General features: G+C 40.7%; 1 protein-coding gene across 1 annotated transcript; it reads left to right on the top strand.

Moving 5' to 3' along the window:
• Positions 1–807: 807 nt before the first annotated feature.
• Positions 808–5,467, top strand: LOC110797624 (uncharacterized mitochondrial protein AtMg00810-like). The gene is made up of 2 exons (XM_056831851.1): positions 808–1,779; positions 5,309–5,467. Exons 1-2 carry the CDS (start codon positions 808–810, stop codon positions 5,465–5,467), a joined length of 1,131 nt encoding a protein of 376 aa, XP_056687829.1.
• The last annotated feature ends 13,414 nt before the right edge of the window (positions 5,468–18,881 follow it).

Below are 18,881 nucleotides of genomic sequence, written 5' to 3'. Positions count from 1 at the left end.
CGATACCCACCACCCGGCCGCCATCCCGCAGCGGCCCACGGCCCAAACTCCAGCCCGTAAGCCCGCTGCCCCTCATCCACAGCCCACCATCTCCCCTCAAATGGCCACACGGAGTAAGCACGGGATTTTTAAGCCCAAAATTCTCTTTAATCTTAGTGCTATTGCTCCTCCTCGGGTGTCCCCTCTTCCAAAAATTTTCATTAAGACATTAAATGACCCCAATTGAAAAATGGCCATGGATGATGAATATAATGCTCTTGTTGAAAATAAGACGTGGGAGTTGGTGCCCCGTTCTTTGGATGCTAACATTATTCGTAGTATGTGGATTTTCGGGCATAAAAAGAAGAAAGATGGATCTTTTAACAAGCACAAAGCTCGTCTTGTGGTGATGGTGCGGGACAACAAGTTGGTAGTGATTGTTCGGAAACTTTAGTCCTGTGGTCAAACCCGCTACTATTCGCACAGTACTCAGTATTGCTTTGTCAAAAGGGTGGTGCCTTCATCAACTAGATGTCAAGAATGCCAATCCGTGGACTATGGACCATGGTGCACATAGAGCATGGTGCACCAAAAGAACATATGTGCATAAGCAAAAGAACATGACACTACGGCAAAAGAACATGCGATATAATATTTCAATTTTTTGTTATAAAGATAATATATTGTTTTCCTATTTATTAAAAACCTAAATAAAAATATACTCATGTTCTTTTCTCGTAACCATATGTTCTTTCAATTATATACTAGTGTTCTTAAGGTGCACCATGCTCTATATGCACCATGGTCCACCTTCTAAATTGCGCAAGAATGCCTTTCTGCATGGCAATCTTGATGAAACAGTCTACATGCACCAAGTTCCGGGATATCGGACCCAGCTCACCCAGATTATGTATCCCTTCTGAAAAAGTCGTTGTACGGCTTGAAACAAGCACCTCGAGCTTGGTATCAGCGTTTTGCAGACTATGTCTCTTCTATTGGCTTCATCAACAGCAGATCAGATCATTCTCTTTTTGTCTATCGTCGGGGAACGATATGGCATATATTCTGCTCTATGTAGATGACATCATCTTAGCCACTTCTTCCGACACTCTTCGGAAATCCATTATGTCTCTACTCTTTTCTGAGTTCGCAATGAAGGATTTGGGTCCTTTGAGTTATTTTTTGGGCATTGCTGTTACACGTCACTCGGGTGGCCTCTTCCTATCTCAGAAACATTATGCCACAGAAACCATTGAACGTGCAGGCATGGCTTCCTGCAAACCTTTTCCTACACCAGTTGACACCAAGGCCAAGCTCAGCGCCTCCACTGGCTCTCCTACTGATGATCCGTCTCTCCATCGCAGCCTTGCTGGTGCACTACAGTATCTCACATTCACGAGACCAGACATATCCTATGCCGTTCAACAAATATGTCTATTCATGCATGATCCACGGCATGAGCACATGAATGCTCTCAAGCATGTGATACGGTACATCCAAGGTACCATTGACCTTGGTTTGCATTTGTACCCCTCTTCGGTTTCATCTCTCATTTCTTACACCGATGTTGATTGGGGTGGGTGTCCTGATACGAGACGGACGACTTCTGGATACTGTGTATTTTTGGGTGACAATCTAATCTCTTGGTCGTCCAAACGACAACCTACACTTTCTCAGTCGAGTGAGGAGGCCGAATACAGAGGTGTTGCGAATGTCGTGTCTGAATCTTGTTGGATTCGAAACTTACTACTGGAACTTCTTTGTCCAATTAGTAAGGCTATATTGGTCTATTGCGATAATGTAAGTGCGGTGTATCTCTCCGGCAATCCAGTTCATGCAACATCAACGCACAAAACATATCGAGATGGACATTCACTTCGTACGCGAAAAAGTTGCTAAATGACATGTACGTGTCCTACACGTCCCTTCTCGTTATCAAATTGCTGACATTTTCACAAAAGGACTTCCGCTGGTACTCTTTGATGAATTTCGGGACAGTCTCAGCGTACGTGAACCTCCCGCTTCAACTGCGGGGGTGTGTTAGAATATGTATATAATTAGGTGATTGATTACACAATCCTTGTGATTGATCATAATTTTGGTAATTGATTGTAATCCCATGTGATTGGTCATAATCTTTTGTAATTGATATCTCTTAGTCATAGTTACCTAAATTAGCACTACTTGTAGTTTGTATATATACATATTCAATGAATAAGAAAGACTGGATTTGAAAATTATAGGTTGCACTTAGTGTTAGAGGGAGCCAAGCGTAATATCTGTAGAAATATTTCAGGCATGAAAACAATATGGAGTATATTGAAATATCAAAGAGGGAGACCAAAAAAAAGTGTTAGGGGGAAGCTTCGAACTTGGGAGCTTGAAAATAAACTCAATTGTCATCCACCCAAAACGAGCTCAGCTATTATACAACTAACATAATTAAATGAGACATTTATTAAATAACTAAAACAAATCATAATAGCGTGCGGTCCCCCAAACTCACCAATTCTTAAATGGACTTGGTCCACACTAAATTTATGGTGGACCATTCCTTAAAATAAAGTTAACAACTTGTTCCTAATTCATTTTGGCAATTTATTAGGATTATTATGAAAAAAAATATCAAATTAGTGTCGTTGATACATATTATGCTTGAATTATGTGATTTTAAGTCACAATTCTCTTTTAAAAACATAGGGTTACTATGCTTCAAAAAATGGTTACCATGTTTAAAAAATTTGGTGTTTAATTTATTATAGTTATTATATGAACAATAAAGGTCACTATGAGTGTAAAAAGGTGTTAGAGAAAACTATTGATTTTGGGTCCATACTAATATTTTTGTGGACCACGTCCACGCAAGAATAATCCAAACTTTTGATACTTATTGTGAGTAATCAATAAGTTGAGGATAATTATAAGTTATATTAGCAGAACTATCATCTTTATATATATATATTTTTTTTGTTAATTATACTCTGAATACTTAATAATTTGTTCATGTATTGTTTTACAAAAAGTATTAGGACTTAGTCTAGTAGAGTAATCTGAACATTGCGTTGTTGAAATCATAAGTTATATTTCACACGATTCCACCATATGGTTGTACTCCCTCCGTCTCTTTTTGTTTTTTACGTTTGGTATTTTACACGCGTTTTAACGACTAATTAATGTGCATTGAGATTCTTCTAAGTTTTTCATGTAAACGAGGAAAATTACGTTCATTTATAATCACTCTTATCAAAATTCTGATATTGGGAAAATGAGAAAAAGTTAATGTCTTTATGGAAAAGTGGGAGAGATTAAATGACCCAATTGATCTAATTGGTTAATATAATAATTGGCACAAATTTTGATAAAATATTAAATCATTTATGTGATAATATAAAAGGAAATGTAAAGAACATTTTGAAACACCCAAAAAGAAAAACGTAAAAAACAAAAAGAGACGGAGGGAGTAATATTTATTGTAAACTGTAAAGGTGATATTTATCAGTTTGACTTTCTCATAATTTTCACAAAACCACATTGATTATATTGAAGCAACATGTCCACTTATAATTGTCGAGTTCTTCATAATTCTCCCTTCTTGCTCACTTTGTTTCTCCTTCTCTTTAGCTTTCTCTTTCTCTCACTCTTCTTTTATGTTTTGAGCGTTCTAGAAAGTTTCTAATTTTTTTTTCTCATTTCCTTTCTCAATTACACTCTAAAAAGTATTCTCTCTCCTTCCTTTATTTCTCCCCGAACTTTCTCTCTCTCTCTCCCTTTTCTCTTTGCTCCTTCTTTGTAATGGCTTCATAACTCATAGGTCTCTCTCCCACTATGTAACACTCAATGTTTAGATGGTATAATGCTTTTAGAAAATAAACCTCCTTAATCTTTAATAATATAATTCCAAACTATTCATGAACTAAGTAAACAATCTCTTTATATAAATTAAACAAGGATTAAAACAAATCATACTTCAAATAATTTGTTGATCAAGACCAAATAATCTAAAATAAACTCTTTATTTTGTAATTTTCTCTAAGATAATATAATGTGATTAATAGGAGAAATAAATATAAGATATACTCCCTCCGTCTCTTTTTGTTTTTTACGTTTGGTATTTTTCACGCGTTTTAACGACTAATTAATGTGCATTGAGATTTTTCTAAGTTTTTCATGTAAACGAGAAAAATTACGTTTATTTATAATGTTTTCACTCTTATCAAAATTTTGATATTGGGAAAATGAGAAAAAGTTAATGTCTTTATGGAAAAGTGTGAGGGATTAAATGACTCAATTGATTTAATTGGTTAATATAATAATTGGGTACAAATTTTAATAATATTAAATCATTTATGTGATGATATAAAAGGAAATGTAAAAAACATTTTAAAACACCCAAAAAGAAAAACGTAAAAGACAAAAAGAGACGGAGGGAGTAACTCATAAAAATAAATATGTATATATTAGTACTCATAGTACATTTCCTAATTCTTTTAGTAGGCATAACAAAATTAGTAAAAGCTTAATTAAATACTCGAAATTCAAGATTTCTTTTAGAGCTTCAATTACACATCAAAATCAAACTTACTTTAACAATCATCAACATAATTTCTAAACATACTTTGACACTCAAGTCATAATTAGAATCAAAGACTTATTGAAACTCTATAATGATTCAAATCACTCTTTCAAACAATTTCAGAATTTTGCTACCCACCGCCTCGCTAGATTAGTGTCATTCAGTGTAGAACAAGTTTGGGAACCATTGTCCCCGTGAGGTGGCCCCGTATGTTCTTTCGGACACTTTGTCCCTTAATTAATGAATGCACTAAGCTTTGCCCTCAAACAAAAAAAAACAACACACATTCTAATACAGTTCAAATTCTTATTTACAAATCAGAAGTATTATAAAATCACATGAATACCCAGTTAAAATGGAAAATGGCAAGGAAATGCGTGCTTTCAATCACACTTCAAGCTAAAACCCCAAGAAACAATGTTCCTTCTTTAATTTCAAGATCATCATCTCATATCTAAATCTCTTACTCGTATAATAACAATAGCGATCAATAAACCTCTAAAACTAAATCATGAAACCTAAATTTTCATAATAAGAATACTTGACATAAAAAAGTTATCCAATCATATAACAAAAGGAAATAATACTCACAAATTAAGCACTTTATAGTTTATACAACCAATTTTATAATCTGAAATTTAGCTAATAGGCATAATTTAAATCAATAACGAAATTGAATTACATAAAATCAGAAATCTAATTGAAGTAATTAAATTAACAAATAATTTCTCTTTTTTTTTTTGTATGTACTTACAGAAATTCGTGAAGAAGGAGAAGAAGAGCGGAACCGGGTTGGCGGCGTTCCTGATGGACGGCGATACTGGCGCGGCGATACTGGCGCGGCGATACACGGGTATACATAATATTGGAAATAAAAATGTTGGAATTCCTTGTGAGAAACATAAAAGAAAATGAGAGAAAATGGGAAAATGTGGGAATATGGAAAGTCCCACATGCGAAAAACACCGTCAACATTCATTGTTTATATTTGGGGACTTGAGGGAAAGATTTGTTTAAGAAATCATGAGAGTAGCATGGGTTTGTGGGTCGGGTTATTATTTTTGGGCAGAAGTGGTTCTAATTAATTCTAACGGTTAGAAGAATTAATCAACCCATTCAATATTGTAATTGCCCACTTATTCCACCCACTAATCATGTAACCACCCACTACTTCCATTATTTATTTTCTAGCCATTTTATGGCGGTTACAGTTCGTAGAAACTCTCAATATATAATTACCACTTCCGATCTTCAAAAAATACACACAGAAACTGTTAACTAAATTATCTCTCAATTCTGTTCTGGGCAAATATTCTGGTCTCCAATCGAGTCTTGTGAGTGCACACAAGTCTTGATGTCGTGTTAACCTTGGAGGGCAACCGCAAGCGATCTACTGCACCGAGGTAGTGCGGAATTGTCTTTTAGAGCAGTGGTTCGGCCACGGCGCGACAATCGTTCTAATTCGGTCACCTCGCTCATCATGATATTGAGATAAGTTTATTCTAATTATATTCCAATTAAATTATTATGGCAACATTATTCTTTTATTCTATCAAAATCGCAACAATCTAAAAGACAATTAATTTATGTTGCGTATCTTTTTATGATGTTGCTAAACTCTTAATTTCTAATCTCACTTATATGAGAATTACTAGTTCTTGTATTTGGGATAGATGTTGGCATTTCTAATTTCTGGTTGAGTGGTTATGCTTCGTTAATTGGGAAATTAATACGGGATTTTGCATACGTTAAATATTTTTCTTTCTTTGGGGCTGATCAATTTATTTGATGTTGGTTAATGAATCAAAGTTTTAAACTCCTACGAGTCTTTAATGTTGTTATTATTGGGATATTGTATCAGCTGTGATGGGGTCGAAAAAGCGCGAGGCTAACGCGTGACCTCGTCCCTCGTGGGTGTGACGATTCTTTTTATTCAATCAAGTGTAATTGGATTTCCTGTGAGTTTACACCCAATTGAGTAGTAATATAGGAGTCGCCATTCAGTTTTTAACGACAATGAGAAAAACTGACAAAACCCGGTTATCGTGACATAAAGGGAGTGCAATTATGTTTGACCACGACGGCCGTAGGTTCCCTTGTGATCCCTGGTGTTGGGATCTCTCAACATACACCCGCAAGGTAGAGATTGAGGGTTCGGGGGACTGTAACTACCGAGAGGAGTACTTCGCTCGTCGATAACTCCAGAGGCAGGATATCCTTACTAGCTCAGCATAAATAATTGAAGGGACATGCGTTAACTGTTAAACTAATCTGAGTTGATTTTAGCAATATGCAACATATAATACTAGATCGATCGTGATTATCTGATTTAAATTGTATTAAGGGACCTAGCATGATAATCCAATTTCCCGAAAATATTATATTTGTTAGGCGTGATAGAACAATCAGATTTAGTTAGTTTAACAGTTCATAAAAAGGGCGAGGAAAGCAATTAAATCATCGAGAAGGGGCACATTACGACGCACCCTTGAGAGGTGCGTCACGGTTCTCAGAAAACTAACCACTTTGACTTTGCTATTTCTCCTTTTTATTTAACGAATCTCAAATTATGGGACAGGATACGTTCTGTTCGATTTATGGATCGATTGCGACAAAACGCGTGAACAATTTCGCAGCGTGAGGCTTAGGCTAAGGTTGGAGTCAATACTCAGAATATAATTGTGTTGTGTGTCCTTTTCACGTCGAATTTGGGGCTGTATTTATAGGGAAGAGTTCGTGGAAAGATAGAATTGCAGAGTTCTAATCCACAAAGAATTAGGAAAAAACACGTACCCAGGTATTTTCAGCGCCCAGGCCTGGGCGCCGAAGATTTCGGCGCCCAGAGCCAAGCGTTGAAAATAGGGTCTGGGCTGTTTTCTTAGTCAGATTCGGATTCCTGAAATCCGTAGTGTTTGAGACGTAATCGAGTCTTTTAGTGCGTATTAATCTTGTGACGTGATGCGTCTGGGCCCGTTACGAACTCTAGGCTCGTTAGGATTTTAATTAATACGTAACTCTTATTTCCGAATCATATTAGGAATAGGATTCTCGCAGTTTTCTATCTCATTTAGGATTTATGTTGGAATGCAACACCTAATTCTGACAGGTTTCTATCCTTTATGATTTGCCACTTTTAGAAGCTACCTTTTACGGCAGTTACTATTTTTAGCAGGTTTCCATAAATAGCAGGTTTCGGGTGAAATGGAAAGGAGAATTGAGATTCGTTTATTTTATAGGAGATGCGTTGTCAAGTGGAGATTTATGTTTTCATCATCGAACTTTTTCCTTTCGGGAATGGGGACAAAAGTAGGTGTCTACAGTTAGCCCCCACTTTGACTGAGTCTTGGAATAATACGATGGTCAAAGTATTAGACGGAGTGCGTCACACAAGCCATGGTGTATGTGACCTGTTTTGCGAGGGTCTCAAGAGCCCCCGAGTGATAACATTTGACTTAAGGGTCATCACTTGAAGTGTCGACATATCCCTCACGTGTCATTGGGATTTGTCAACTGATAGTATAGAAACTTCCTCACTTTGTCATTGGAAGGATCTAAAGGTGCGTAGAAACTCCCTCACTTTGTCATTGGGAGTAGCTACAGATGTTTTCGAAATCAAAGCTATAAAGTGTAATTGGGCCTGGCCAAGCCCAACCACGAGGTAAAAATGTTTTTTAAAGATTCTCATTTTTAGGGCTAGCTAAACGAGAAAACCCCCTTGTTTTTATGGGACGTAAAAGGAAGGAAAATCCAGCACATCGCTCTTTTTTGGAAAAAACGGAAAACCAATCCTTTTAATTTTTGGAAAAGGGAAAACCAGAAAAAGTTATCGCTGCAGCGACTAAGGACCTGCACGGTTAGTGATGCAGACCCCGCCGGCTAAAGATGGCGAGCCTGTCCGCTAAGGGTGGACACCCCGTCCAATAGAAGTGGACGAATCTGTTTTTGAAATTTGAAAATAAGGACCTACGCGGCTTGTGACGTAGACCCCTCCGGCTAAAGACGGCGAACCTGTCCGCTAAGGGTGGACACCCCGTCCGATAGAAGTGGACGAATCTATTTTGAAATTTGTTTGTGCTTTTTGAAAATAAGGACCTACGTGGTTTGTGACGTAGACCCCGCCGGCTGAAGATGGCGAGCCTATTTTAAATTTGAAGACTTTATTTTTTCGAAAACTGAGGACCTGCGCGGCTAGTGACGCAGACCCCGCCCGCTGAGGGTGGGCGAGCCCTGTCCGCTGAGGGTGGACGTCCCTGAATTCGTTTTTTCGATTTGGGAACTCGCGCGGTTTGTAACGCGATCTTGCCGACTGAAGATGGGCAAGTTCCTATTTCTTTGGCTCTTTGTGATTTCTTTTGAGAATTTCTTTTTATCCATTCTTGTAAGAGCGAATTCTTTCGAGGGATGCTCGAATTTAGTTGTAACCTGAACGTGGGCTGACAACGTGTTCAGACCGACCTTTGTCTTACGGCTCGAATTGGTCTTCGATCAGAGGACCATGCACAAGTGTCAATGACGACCTTTCCCAGAGGTCGAACCTGTTGTTGTTTTTTTTTTTTTTTTTTTTGAGATATCCAAACATGATATGGTGTATGGCGCAGTCCGGGAATGTGTTTTTGATCGTGCGCTCCTTGTTGGAGTCTATTTTTTCGCGAGCCCCCAAGCACTGGGGCTCGTCGGTCGTTTTTCGCATCTTGTAATCATGTTTGCGGTCATGCTCGTATGTGCGAGCGACCTTTATAGTAGTGTGCTACTTTAGCGAAGCCGTGGAGTGCGACTTTAGTTTTCAGGCGATATCCGGTTTTAGCTTGGCCCGGATTAATCCTTTGACAGACAAACATTTCTTATTTGGAAAACCAATGACTTAATGATACGCATTTTTGGTGTTTCGAAGAATGACCATGATATTTAACTTGTTTTTTGAAAAGTGTACATAAGCATTTTCCGAGACGAGTCTAAGTTTCGACCAAGTTTTAATGTTATATTTTTTTGCTTATTTGGGAGCTAAAGGTGCTTTGGGCTTGATCCTACTTGCAATAGGGCCTCGTGTTTAGCAACACGGTTTTAAGTCCTTTCCTGTTCCGCGTTTTGGGAAATCTGGGCCTTGGGCTGCATTTTCAGCGCCCAAGGCCAGGCGTTAAACATTTTGGCGCCCAGCCGTGGGGGCTGAAAGTCTTTTCCTGGTGATATTTGACTTTCGGATTTCCTAACACGTTTCCGAATAGGATCAGGATGTCATTGGGTGCGTTCAGCTATATATAAGGGCTAAATACGTCCCTATTTTCCACCACTCTCAAATTCTTTCTCTCCTTTTTGCTGTGTTTTAATTACTCATTGCTTTTGCCATGTCGATCCCTACTTTCTCACTCCAACGGACTGTTAGGCGTTGGCTACGGGCCCTTACTCCCACAGAAAAAGCTTTGTTAAAAGAATACCACTTAGAGGCACTTTTAGGCTTACAACAAATTAATATTGATTATAACTTTCTGCATGCTGCCCTAAGCTTTTGGGACTCTGATCATCATGTTTTTGCCTTTCGGGGCAACGAAATATGTCCTTTGCCCGATGAATTTGCTGCAATCCTTGGTTATCCTACTAATGCTACTCCTGTTACCCTTGGCACTATTGAAGAGGGTAAAACAACCATAAGGGCTTTCCTAGGACTAGCTGATAACATGTTTGCTGAAATTGTTGTGGATGATAAGGTTAACTTGGCAAAACTTGTAAAACATCACTTTAGGCCTAGTAAGAATATGACTGAGCAGAAATTGAATATTCGAGCCCTTGTATTTTTCTTGTTGAATCACTATTTGCTATCGAATAACAATGGTGAGTTCGGTGGCATAAGGTTGATCCCCTTGATTAGCCAGATGGAAAGTTGCTATTCTATCATGCCGTTGGTTGTTGCCGAGACTTTGCTGAGTGCGGATGAGCTGAAGAAGGATGCCAAATCTGAACATTTTAAGGGAAGCCCCCTATTACTGCAGGTAATCAATTTTCTTCTTTGCGCACGCATACGCCACTTTTGCATATATTTCTTTTGCCTGGGGCTGAGTTTCAGCGCCCAGGGCTGGGCGCTGGAGTTTTCGGCGCCTGGTCCTGGGCGTTGAAATTGCGCCTCAGGGACCATTTTTTTTCATTCTTTTGATTCGATTGTACCCGTTTTCGCAGATTTGGCTTGCGGAATGGCTTAGACTTTTGGAAGCTCCTGCCGATCCTAAACATTATCGCCCTATAGCCTTGGGTAACCGAAAATACTTGCACCAAGGCCAGGACGAGGCCGAATGGAACTCCTTTTTTTACTTATGGCATTTGTTCTATCAAGTGGGTGGTACCATGGTGGGGTTTGACTACTATGACAGGAGGTTCTGATGTATCGGTTTATGTTTCTTTGTTGGGGCTATCTCGTCCCATTTATATTTTCCCTTACCGAGTCATGCGTCAATATGGTTTAAGGCAGACTATCCCCTTTTCTGATACGGTACCACCTAAGGTAGCGGCCTTTTCACAAACACGGGTCCTAGCGTGGGCTAAGTATTATGATGGTCTCCCGCGTTGGGTCGTAGCTACAAATGGCTTTGTGGGTCTTTCTGAAAACTACAAGTTGTGGATGAGCTCCGATGATAAAGATGTGAGGACCGAGGCTCGTAATGGGGAGCCGGCTGAGCTTTTGATACCTTGTATTCGTGTTAAGTATGAGGGTCCTGATTCTGCCAAACCTCGTACCTATAATATTAAGACTGTGAAAGCTCGTCCTGATCGAAAGCGAAAGGAAGGTCCTCCCCGTTCCAGTTTGAGGCCTAAAAAGAAGCCTAACATGAAGGGGCCTGGTGTTGTTAAAAGAAATGCAAGCTATCGCGGAGATCGTCGCCGGAACAATGTATGGGTCAAGAAGGCTCAGCCGCCTGTAGAAACAGTGGCTAGTCTAGTTGATGATAATAATCCTTCTCCCACCATTGCCTGTGCCCTTGAGGCTGAGCGGGCTATAACTGAGAATGTTTCTGAAGCCTTGGCATCTTTGGAAGTTAGTGTCCAGGAGCCGGTTCTTATGGAGATTGACATTGGGGCTGCGCAGAAGACTGTGGGGGTGGATCCTGCGAACATTGCCCTCTACAGGACTTTATTTGATGATCCGGAAGAACTAGAGTAGTGTAGTTTTTGCTAGGGTGTAGGTGCCCTCTATTTATTTCAGTTGTGTTTGTTTTTATTCCTAGCACTTTGTTTTCCTTCTTATCATTTCTCAATAAAGGCGTATTTTTATTTTTCATTTTCATTTATTTTTGTTTCTCCTCTTTTTTATGTATTTTATATGTCTAACACTTTTTGCACAAAGAATATTTGTTTTTTTTTATTGGACCGAATCCTTGGTAAGGATTGCCTACGTATCTTGTCAGAATCAGGTCGCGCGTAGTTCTAGCTTTTGAATAAGTTCTAGGATGCCATATTTTAATAGATATGCCCTGCGGTGGTAGCATATTACTTAACCGGTCAAATGAGTGAAGTATTATCATTATTTCGTCTGCCGTTTTTTTTTTGACACAGGTCGCGTAAAATTCGACTAAATTGTATGGCTATATTCTTGGAAAACCTATTTGGATACGTACTGTACCCCCCAAGTGTTCGTTATTTTTCCGTTGTGTGCGGATAAAATGACGAGCACTTTCGAAAAGAAATTTTTTGGCAGGCAGAGAGTTTCGACGCCCAGGCTGGGGCGTCAGAAATTTCGACGCCCAGCCCTGGGCGCTGAAAATGACTTGGGCGGTCAATTTTTGACACTTTGCTTCACATGTTCTTGCATTTATTTCTTTTTTTGTGCCTTGATATTTTGCTCGTATTTAAAGTCAATTTTGAGGCTATTTTGGAGGCTTTTTTGACTGTTAGCGTGAAATGCATTTTTGTCCGGATTAATTTTTTTTATTCGTGACTCGAAACGGTTTTGGGAATTGGGTTAGTGTGTGGAAGATATGAAGATCTTTTTGTAGGCTTTTGAGTGGGCTGAGGTGCGTGTTGATGCCGAGGGCGGCGTTTATTTTTGTGGGTTTTTTTCTTGAGCAATATTTGCATGGTTTCTTTTGCTTTCTTTGGGTTGCATGGGTTAGACCCTTATGTTTTGGTAATATGATAACGTGGTTCTTTTTTGGGGTTTGATGAATTTTGATGTCACGATTCAAGATCGAGTGGGCCTTGTTTATTAGGCCTAGAGTGGGCCGCCTCTTTGCAAGTACGTTAGGTGCTTTTTTTTAGTGTTAGAAATAAAGTTTTTAGGAGGAATATTACGCCTTTATTAATTCGGAAAGTAAGGAAAACACACTGAAATAAAATTAACCTATATTCTAAGGGGTCTTAGGACCATCTAAAGTCTCTATTATTTTTTTCTATCAATCTAAAGAACTACTAGGCGCTTTTTTACTAATGGTGCTCTATATGGCTCAAGCCTGGGGTTTAGTCTCATAAAACTTCGGTCCTTCACCGGTACTCATCTTTCCTTTTGCGTTGACCCACTGATATGTCTTCACCCATCCGTTCTCGACCTCTTCTAGTGTTGATGCAGGAGAGATTAACCGGGTTGGATCGAAACCTTCATCTTGTAAAGCTAGGGTAGTCATCACAATCTCGTTCTCCATAGGCCTCGATTCGTTAAACAATGTCCATAGAGCCTGGTTGTCCAATATTTCAGCTGTTTTAGTCTTGGTGAGGTGGGGTGCCTCATCCAAGGTGTGGCAGTCATGGAAAATTTCAAATCCGGGTTTTAGCAAGCCATCCTGAACGAAAGGTTCAGGGAAATCACAGCATGGGTGTTCTTCTCCTTCCCGAACGAACATCCCGTTAAGGGTCCTTTGATACGGGGGAAGGAGGGTGGTTTGTTTGGCTTTGTTAAGGCGTAGCCTAGACAGGCGGTCAGCAATATCTTCCTCCGTTGGTTCATTGACTAAGCCAAAGGGAGTAGATTTGTTGGAAAAAGGATGGAATGTGTATTCCTTCTTCCTTATGCCCAATGGGGTTCCTGGGAAATAACCTTGAGCTAACAGCATTCTAGGGATGACTCGGGATGCATGCGGGTCTAGGAATGCTGGGTCATAATCTTTGATGAACTGGATTGTTTCTTCCATTTGAAACCCGTAAAGGTCGTCTGCAGTTTCGGCCGTTCCAACCATAGTGCAACTGACGTCGAGAGGAGGGGCGCGGGTTTCTAGTATTACCCCGTTATGGTTAAGTTTAACCATTTGGTGCAAGGTAGAAGCCACACCTCCTAAGTCATGGAGCCAAGGTCGCCCCAAGAGGAGGTTGAAAGTGGGCTTGATGTCGATTATTTGAAACTCCGTGGTGCGTGCCACAGGCCCGGTTTGTATGGTAAGGTTGATTTTTCCCAATACAGGCCTTCGGGAGTTATCATAAGCTCGTACCCCTTGCGTGGAGGTTTGAAAGTCATCATTTCCTAGCCCCAAGCAATGGGCGGTTCGCAATGGGCAGACATTAACTGCCGAACCATTATCTACGAGCGCTAGGGGGATGTTTTGTCCTTTGCATCCAACCACTAGGTAAAGGGCTTTATTGTGAGCACCCCCCTCTTTGGGTAAGTATTTATCAGTGAAAACTATGGCCTTTTCTCCGGCATCTCTCGTGACATGGCTAACCAATGAGTCAGGTGTGATATCTGTAGGTACTGAGATGAGGTCAAGTGAGCGAATAAGATTTTCGCGATGTTCTTTTGAAGTACACATGAGATCCCAGATGGTAATCTCAGCCTTGGTTCTTTTTAGTTGTTTCAGGAGAGGAGTTTCAATAACTTCTGCGACGGTGGCGTGCCGTCCATTCTCAGGAGTTTGCCTAACCGGGATGTCGTCCATAGGAGGTGGGTGAATATCCGGTTGGTATATTCTCCCGGATCGGGTGAGGTTGTCGACCTCGGGCTCCTGAGGGGTGGTGTCAATGAGAGCATACCCGGGCCAAGTTTCAGTGAAGAGGTCCTGGCCCGACACTTGAGATAGGTAAATATCTTCAGCATCATCATTCCACACACCGCACACTTTCCTCTCGATTCGATCCATAGGGACCACAACGAGTGGTGCACCTTGAGGTGTAATATACACCGTGGGGTCGAAATTCTCTGGTTGGTCGAGAGAGATGTGACAAGAGCCGAGTGGGCTCTTGTTGTTGTTGGGTTTGCTGACGTTAGGGAGAGGTATCACTTCATCCTCTATCATGTCCTGGATTGTATGTTTTAGATTCCAGCAGTTTTCAGTGTCATGCCCATTTCCTTGATGGAATTTGCAGTAAGTACCTTCGACCCAATATTTGCTTTTGACAGGAGGGTCACGGGTGGGGCCTATAGGTCTCAACTTTCCTTGATTGGTTAGTCTTTCAAAGGCTTGTACCAAATTCGACCCGAGTGGGGCAAACTTTCGGTCTCGGACCCATCTTCCAGGGCTTCTTCGGGCGGGAGTCTCTTCTACACCATGGACTTCTTGGGCTTGGGATGTGTTACCCCGATTATAGGTGTTGTTCTTATATGTGGGTTTGCTTTGTATGGTCTTGGCGAGGTCGTCCTCGATCTTTATTCCCACATCATAAACTCTTTTGAAAGTGTCAAGTCCCAGGTACCTAAGGTGTTGTCTGTAAGCCGGGTCCAGGTTGTCAATGAATTTTTGGACCAATTCTGTTTCGGGAGGCCTATTGATTAGCTAGGCCGCCTGGTCCCTCCATCTAGCAAAGTAGGTCGTGAAACCCTCATTTTTCATTTGGAAGAGAACTTCCAGCTCGCGCATGGTGACTTGCAAATCCATGTTCGACGAGTATTGCTTGATGAAGACATTGACAAAGTCTTCCCAAGTGAGGAAGAGCTTAGGGTCTTGGTGATAGTACCATTTGAGCGGCACAGGTTCCAAGGACAAAGGAAAGGCAGGTAAATACATGGACTTGTCCACGCCTTTCAAATTCATGGCATTCACAAAGCTCAGTAGATGATCACGGGGGTTGTCCGTGGCCTTGAACTTTGGTAAGTCAGATGAACCGAACTTTTCTGGTAATTTGCCAGGAAAAGGTTCAGGATCGAGGGAGAAGTATTTGCTCCCCATGGTTTGCTGTAGGACCATTTTTTCAATCCTCTTCTCGTTATCGAGGTCGTTTTTGGCTTGCGCAGCCGCTAAAGCTTCATTTTCCATTTTCAATTGGCCCATAAGTTGGGTCATTTGGACCATCTGGTCTCGCAAATCTTCGATGGACATGTTTGAAGGTGCGAATCGAGGTTGGGGAAGCGGAGATCCTTGAAATGAGGGACGACGGACGGAGCTTGGAGTCACTAAACCTGATGTTGGTGATGTATCTTCGAGACGCACTAACCGTTGATTCCCTGATCGGCACCAAGTGGCAGGACCAGTCCTAGGCATAAGATAAGCTAAAGTTTAGGTTCCCAAAGTTTCAAGCATTACTTGGTCTAGACTTCGACTCTCTCTATTGGTTTTTCACTCTTTCTTTTGTTGGTACACTTTTGGTTTTTTTTTTCTTTTGGTCATTCTTTGGATTTTCGAAACACTTGCCCGTGTGACATTCATAGTTATTAGCATGTTCGGTTTTGGTGCAGAGCATTGTCGTCGTAGGAGGCCTAACAACGACACAAAGAGTTATTAATTTTTTCACGAGTCGCTTTTGAAATCGAGTGCTTTTCTTACGCCCTCGTAGCAATTCTTTTATGAACATTTTTTTTTGCGCTACGTATTTCCCTTTCGCGCGGGCACCGAGGTTGCTGCGCCTGACCAGAAGGCCAAGCAGCAACTTCAGCGCCCAACGAGGGGCGTGAGAAATTCTGGCGCCCAGCCAGGGGCGTTGAAAATGCGTCCCTGGCTGGTTCTCGTTTTCTGTCTTTTGTTTATGCGACTTCGATTTGCGTGCTTGCCTAATATCGTCCTTTACGCGTAGCAGCGTTTGTGGGATTCATTACAGGCCATCCTGAGCGTCGCTTATTTTTGTGACGATCATTCGGGTTTGCGGAACACGTGTTTCGGTATAACTCTTTGGCAAATTAGTCTATGAATGTTTGAGCAATTTTTAATGTCGTTGGTTTTCTAGGATAGTTTGTCACACACAATCACATATTTCGCTACACATAACTACATTACAAACATGGATTTGAAAATTAAGTATGTCACGTAGTTTATGATAGGCTTCTATGTGTAGTTTATTTGCGCCTGGCTTGGTACCGCTTCTATCGTAGATCCAACACATGCCCCGGTCGAGGTAGTGTCTTCAACAGACGAATTTCGCCCAAGAGGCCAACCCGCAAGTGCAAGCCAAGGGGGCATGCAGGCGAGAGGGACCTAATGAGCGAGCGATTGGGTTCGGCATAGGTGTACTACCTGCACAAGTACCGAGTGGGCAACATGCGCGACGTATGCACCCCCCTATTGGCGGAAAAAGGTATCCTTAGTCCCAACTCCCGAGGGAGCCGAGATTCGTTATGCGGTTCTGCCCGTTCACATTAATATGCTGATTTTCAGGTCGTCCCAACTTGATGGGGAAATAAACGCGGGGTAGGATCGTGTAACCTTTTGGCTATTTTGATTACCTACAAGCACGAGTATTTCCTTCACTATCCCCAGCGGAGTCGCCACTGTGAGGGGGTCGAAAAATCGCGAGGCTAACGCGTAACCTCGTCCCTCGTGGGTGTGACGATTCTTTTTATTCAATCAAGTGTAATTGGATTCCCTGTGAGTTTACACCCAATTGACTAGTAATATAGGAGTCGCCACTCAGTTTTTAACGACAATGAGAAAAACTGACAAAACCCGGTTATCGTGACATAAAGGGAGTGCAATTATGTTTGACCACGACGGCCGTAGGTTCCCTTGTGATCCCTGGTGTGGGGATCTCTCAACATACACCCGCAAGGTAGAGATTGAGGGTTCGGGGGACTGTAACTACCGAGAGGAGTATTTCGCTCGTCGATAACTCCAGAGGCAGGATATCCTTACTAGCTCAGCATAAATAATTGAAGGGACATGCGTTAACTATTAAACTAATCTGAGTTAATTTTAGCAATATGTAACATATAATACTAGATCGATCGTGATTATCTGATTTAAATTGTATTAAGGGACCTAGCATGATAATCCAATTTCCCGAAAATATTATATTTGTTAGGCGTGATAGAACAATCAGATTTAGTTAGTTTAACAGTTCATAAAAAGGGCGAGGAAAGCAATTAAATCATCGAGAAGGGGCACATTACGACGCACCCTTGAGAGGTGCGTCACGGTTCTCAGAAAACTAACCACTTTGACTTTGCTATTTCTCCTTTTTATTTAACGAATCTCAAATTATGGGACAGGATACGTTCTGTTCGATTTATGGATCGATTGCGACAGAACGCGTGAACAATTTCGCAGCGTGAGGCTTAGGCTAAGGGTTGGAGTCAATACTCAGAATATAATTGTGTTGTGTGTCCTTTTCACGTTCAATTTGGGGCTGTATTTATAGGGAAGAGTTCGTGGAAAGATAGAATTGCAGAGTTCTAATCCACAAAGAATTAGGAAAAAACACGTACCCAGGTATTTTCAGCGCCCAGGCCTGGGCGCCGAAGATTTCGGCGCCCAGTCAGATTCGGATTCCTGAAATCCGTAGTTTTTGAGACTTAATCGAGTCTTTTAGTGCGTATTAATCTTGTGACGGGATGCGTCTGGGCCCGTTACGAACTCTAGGCTCGTTAGGATTTTAATTAATACGTAACTCTTATTTCCGAATCATATTAGGAATAGGATTCTCGCAGTTTTCTATCTCATTTAGGATTTATGTTGGAATGCAACACCTAATTCTGACAGGTTTCTATCCTTTATGATTTGCCACTTTTAGAAGCTACCTTTTACGACAGTTACTATTTTTAGCAGTTTTCCATAAATCTCAGGTTTCGGGTGAAATGAAAAGGGGAATTGAGATTCGTTTATTTTATAGGAAATGCGTTGTCAAGTGGAGATTTATGTTTTCATCATCGAACCTTTCCCTTTCGGGAATGGGGACAAAAGTAGGTGTCTACATTAGCAATTCAATCAAATGGAATATATACAATGCCTTTATCCACATGATGATGATGATGACGATGACGATAATGATGTACATTATTTTCCTTTGCTCGGTGAATGTCAGCGTTCTTTGAGAGGTTCAGCCTGTTTATAATGGCTTTGATTGTTCACTGTAATTGGGTCTGAAATCAGCTTGCCGTTATAAAGGAAAGTTTTCTTAATTTATTTATGTTTGTGTCAATCTTACCACATAAATTATTATTGAATTTTTTGTGAAACAAATCTGATTATTAAGACCAAATCATGTTGGTGTTTGTTGA

The sequence above is a fragment of the Spinacia oleracea genome, chromosome 6, assembly GCF_020520425.1.
Source record: "Spinacia oleracea cultivar Varoflay chromosome 6, BTI_SOV_V1, whole genome shotgun sequence".
In the NCBI taxonomy this organism is placed as follows: Eukaryota; Viridiplantae; Streptophyta; class Magnoliopsida; order Caryophyllales; family Amaranthaceae; genus Spinacia; species Spinacia oleracea.
The sequence above is the reverse complement of the archived record's forward strand: the minus strand, read 5'-3'. Positions and strand labels throughout refer to the sequence as shown.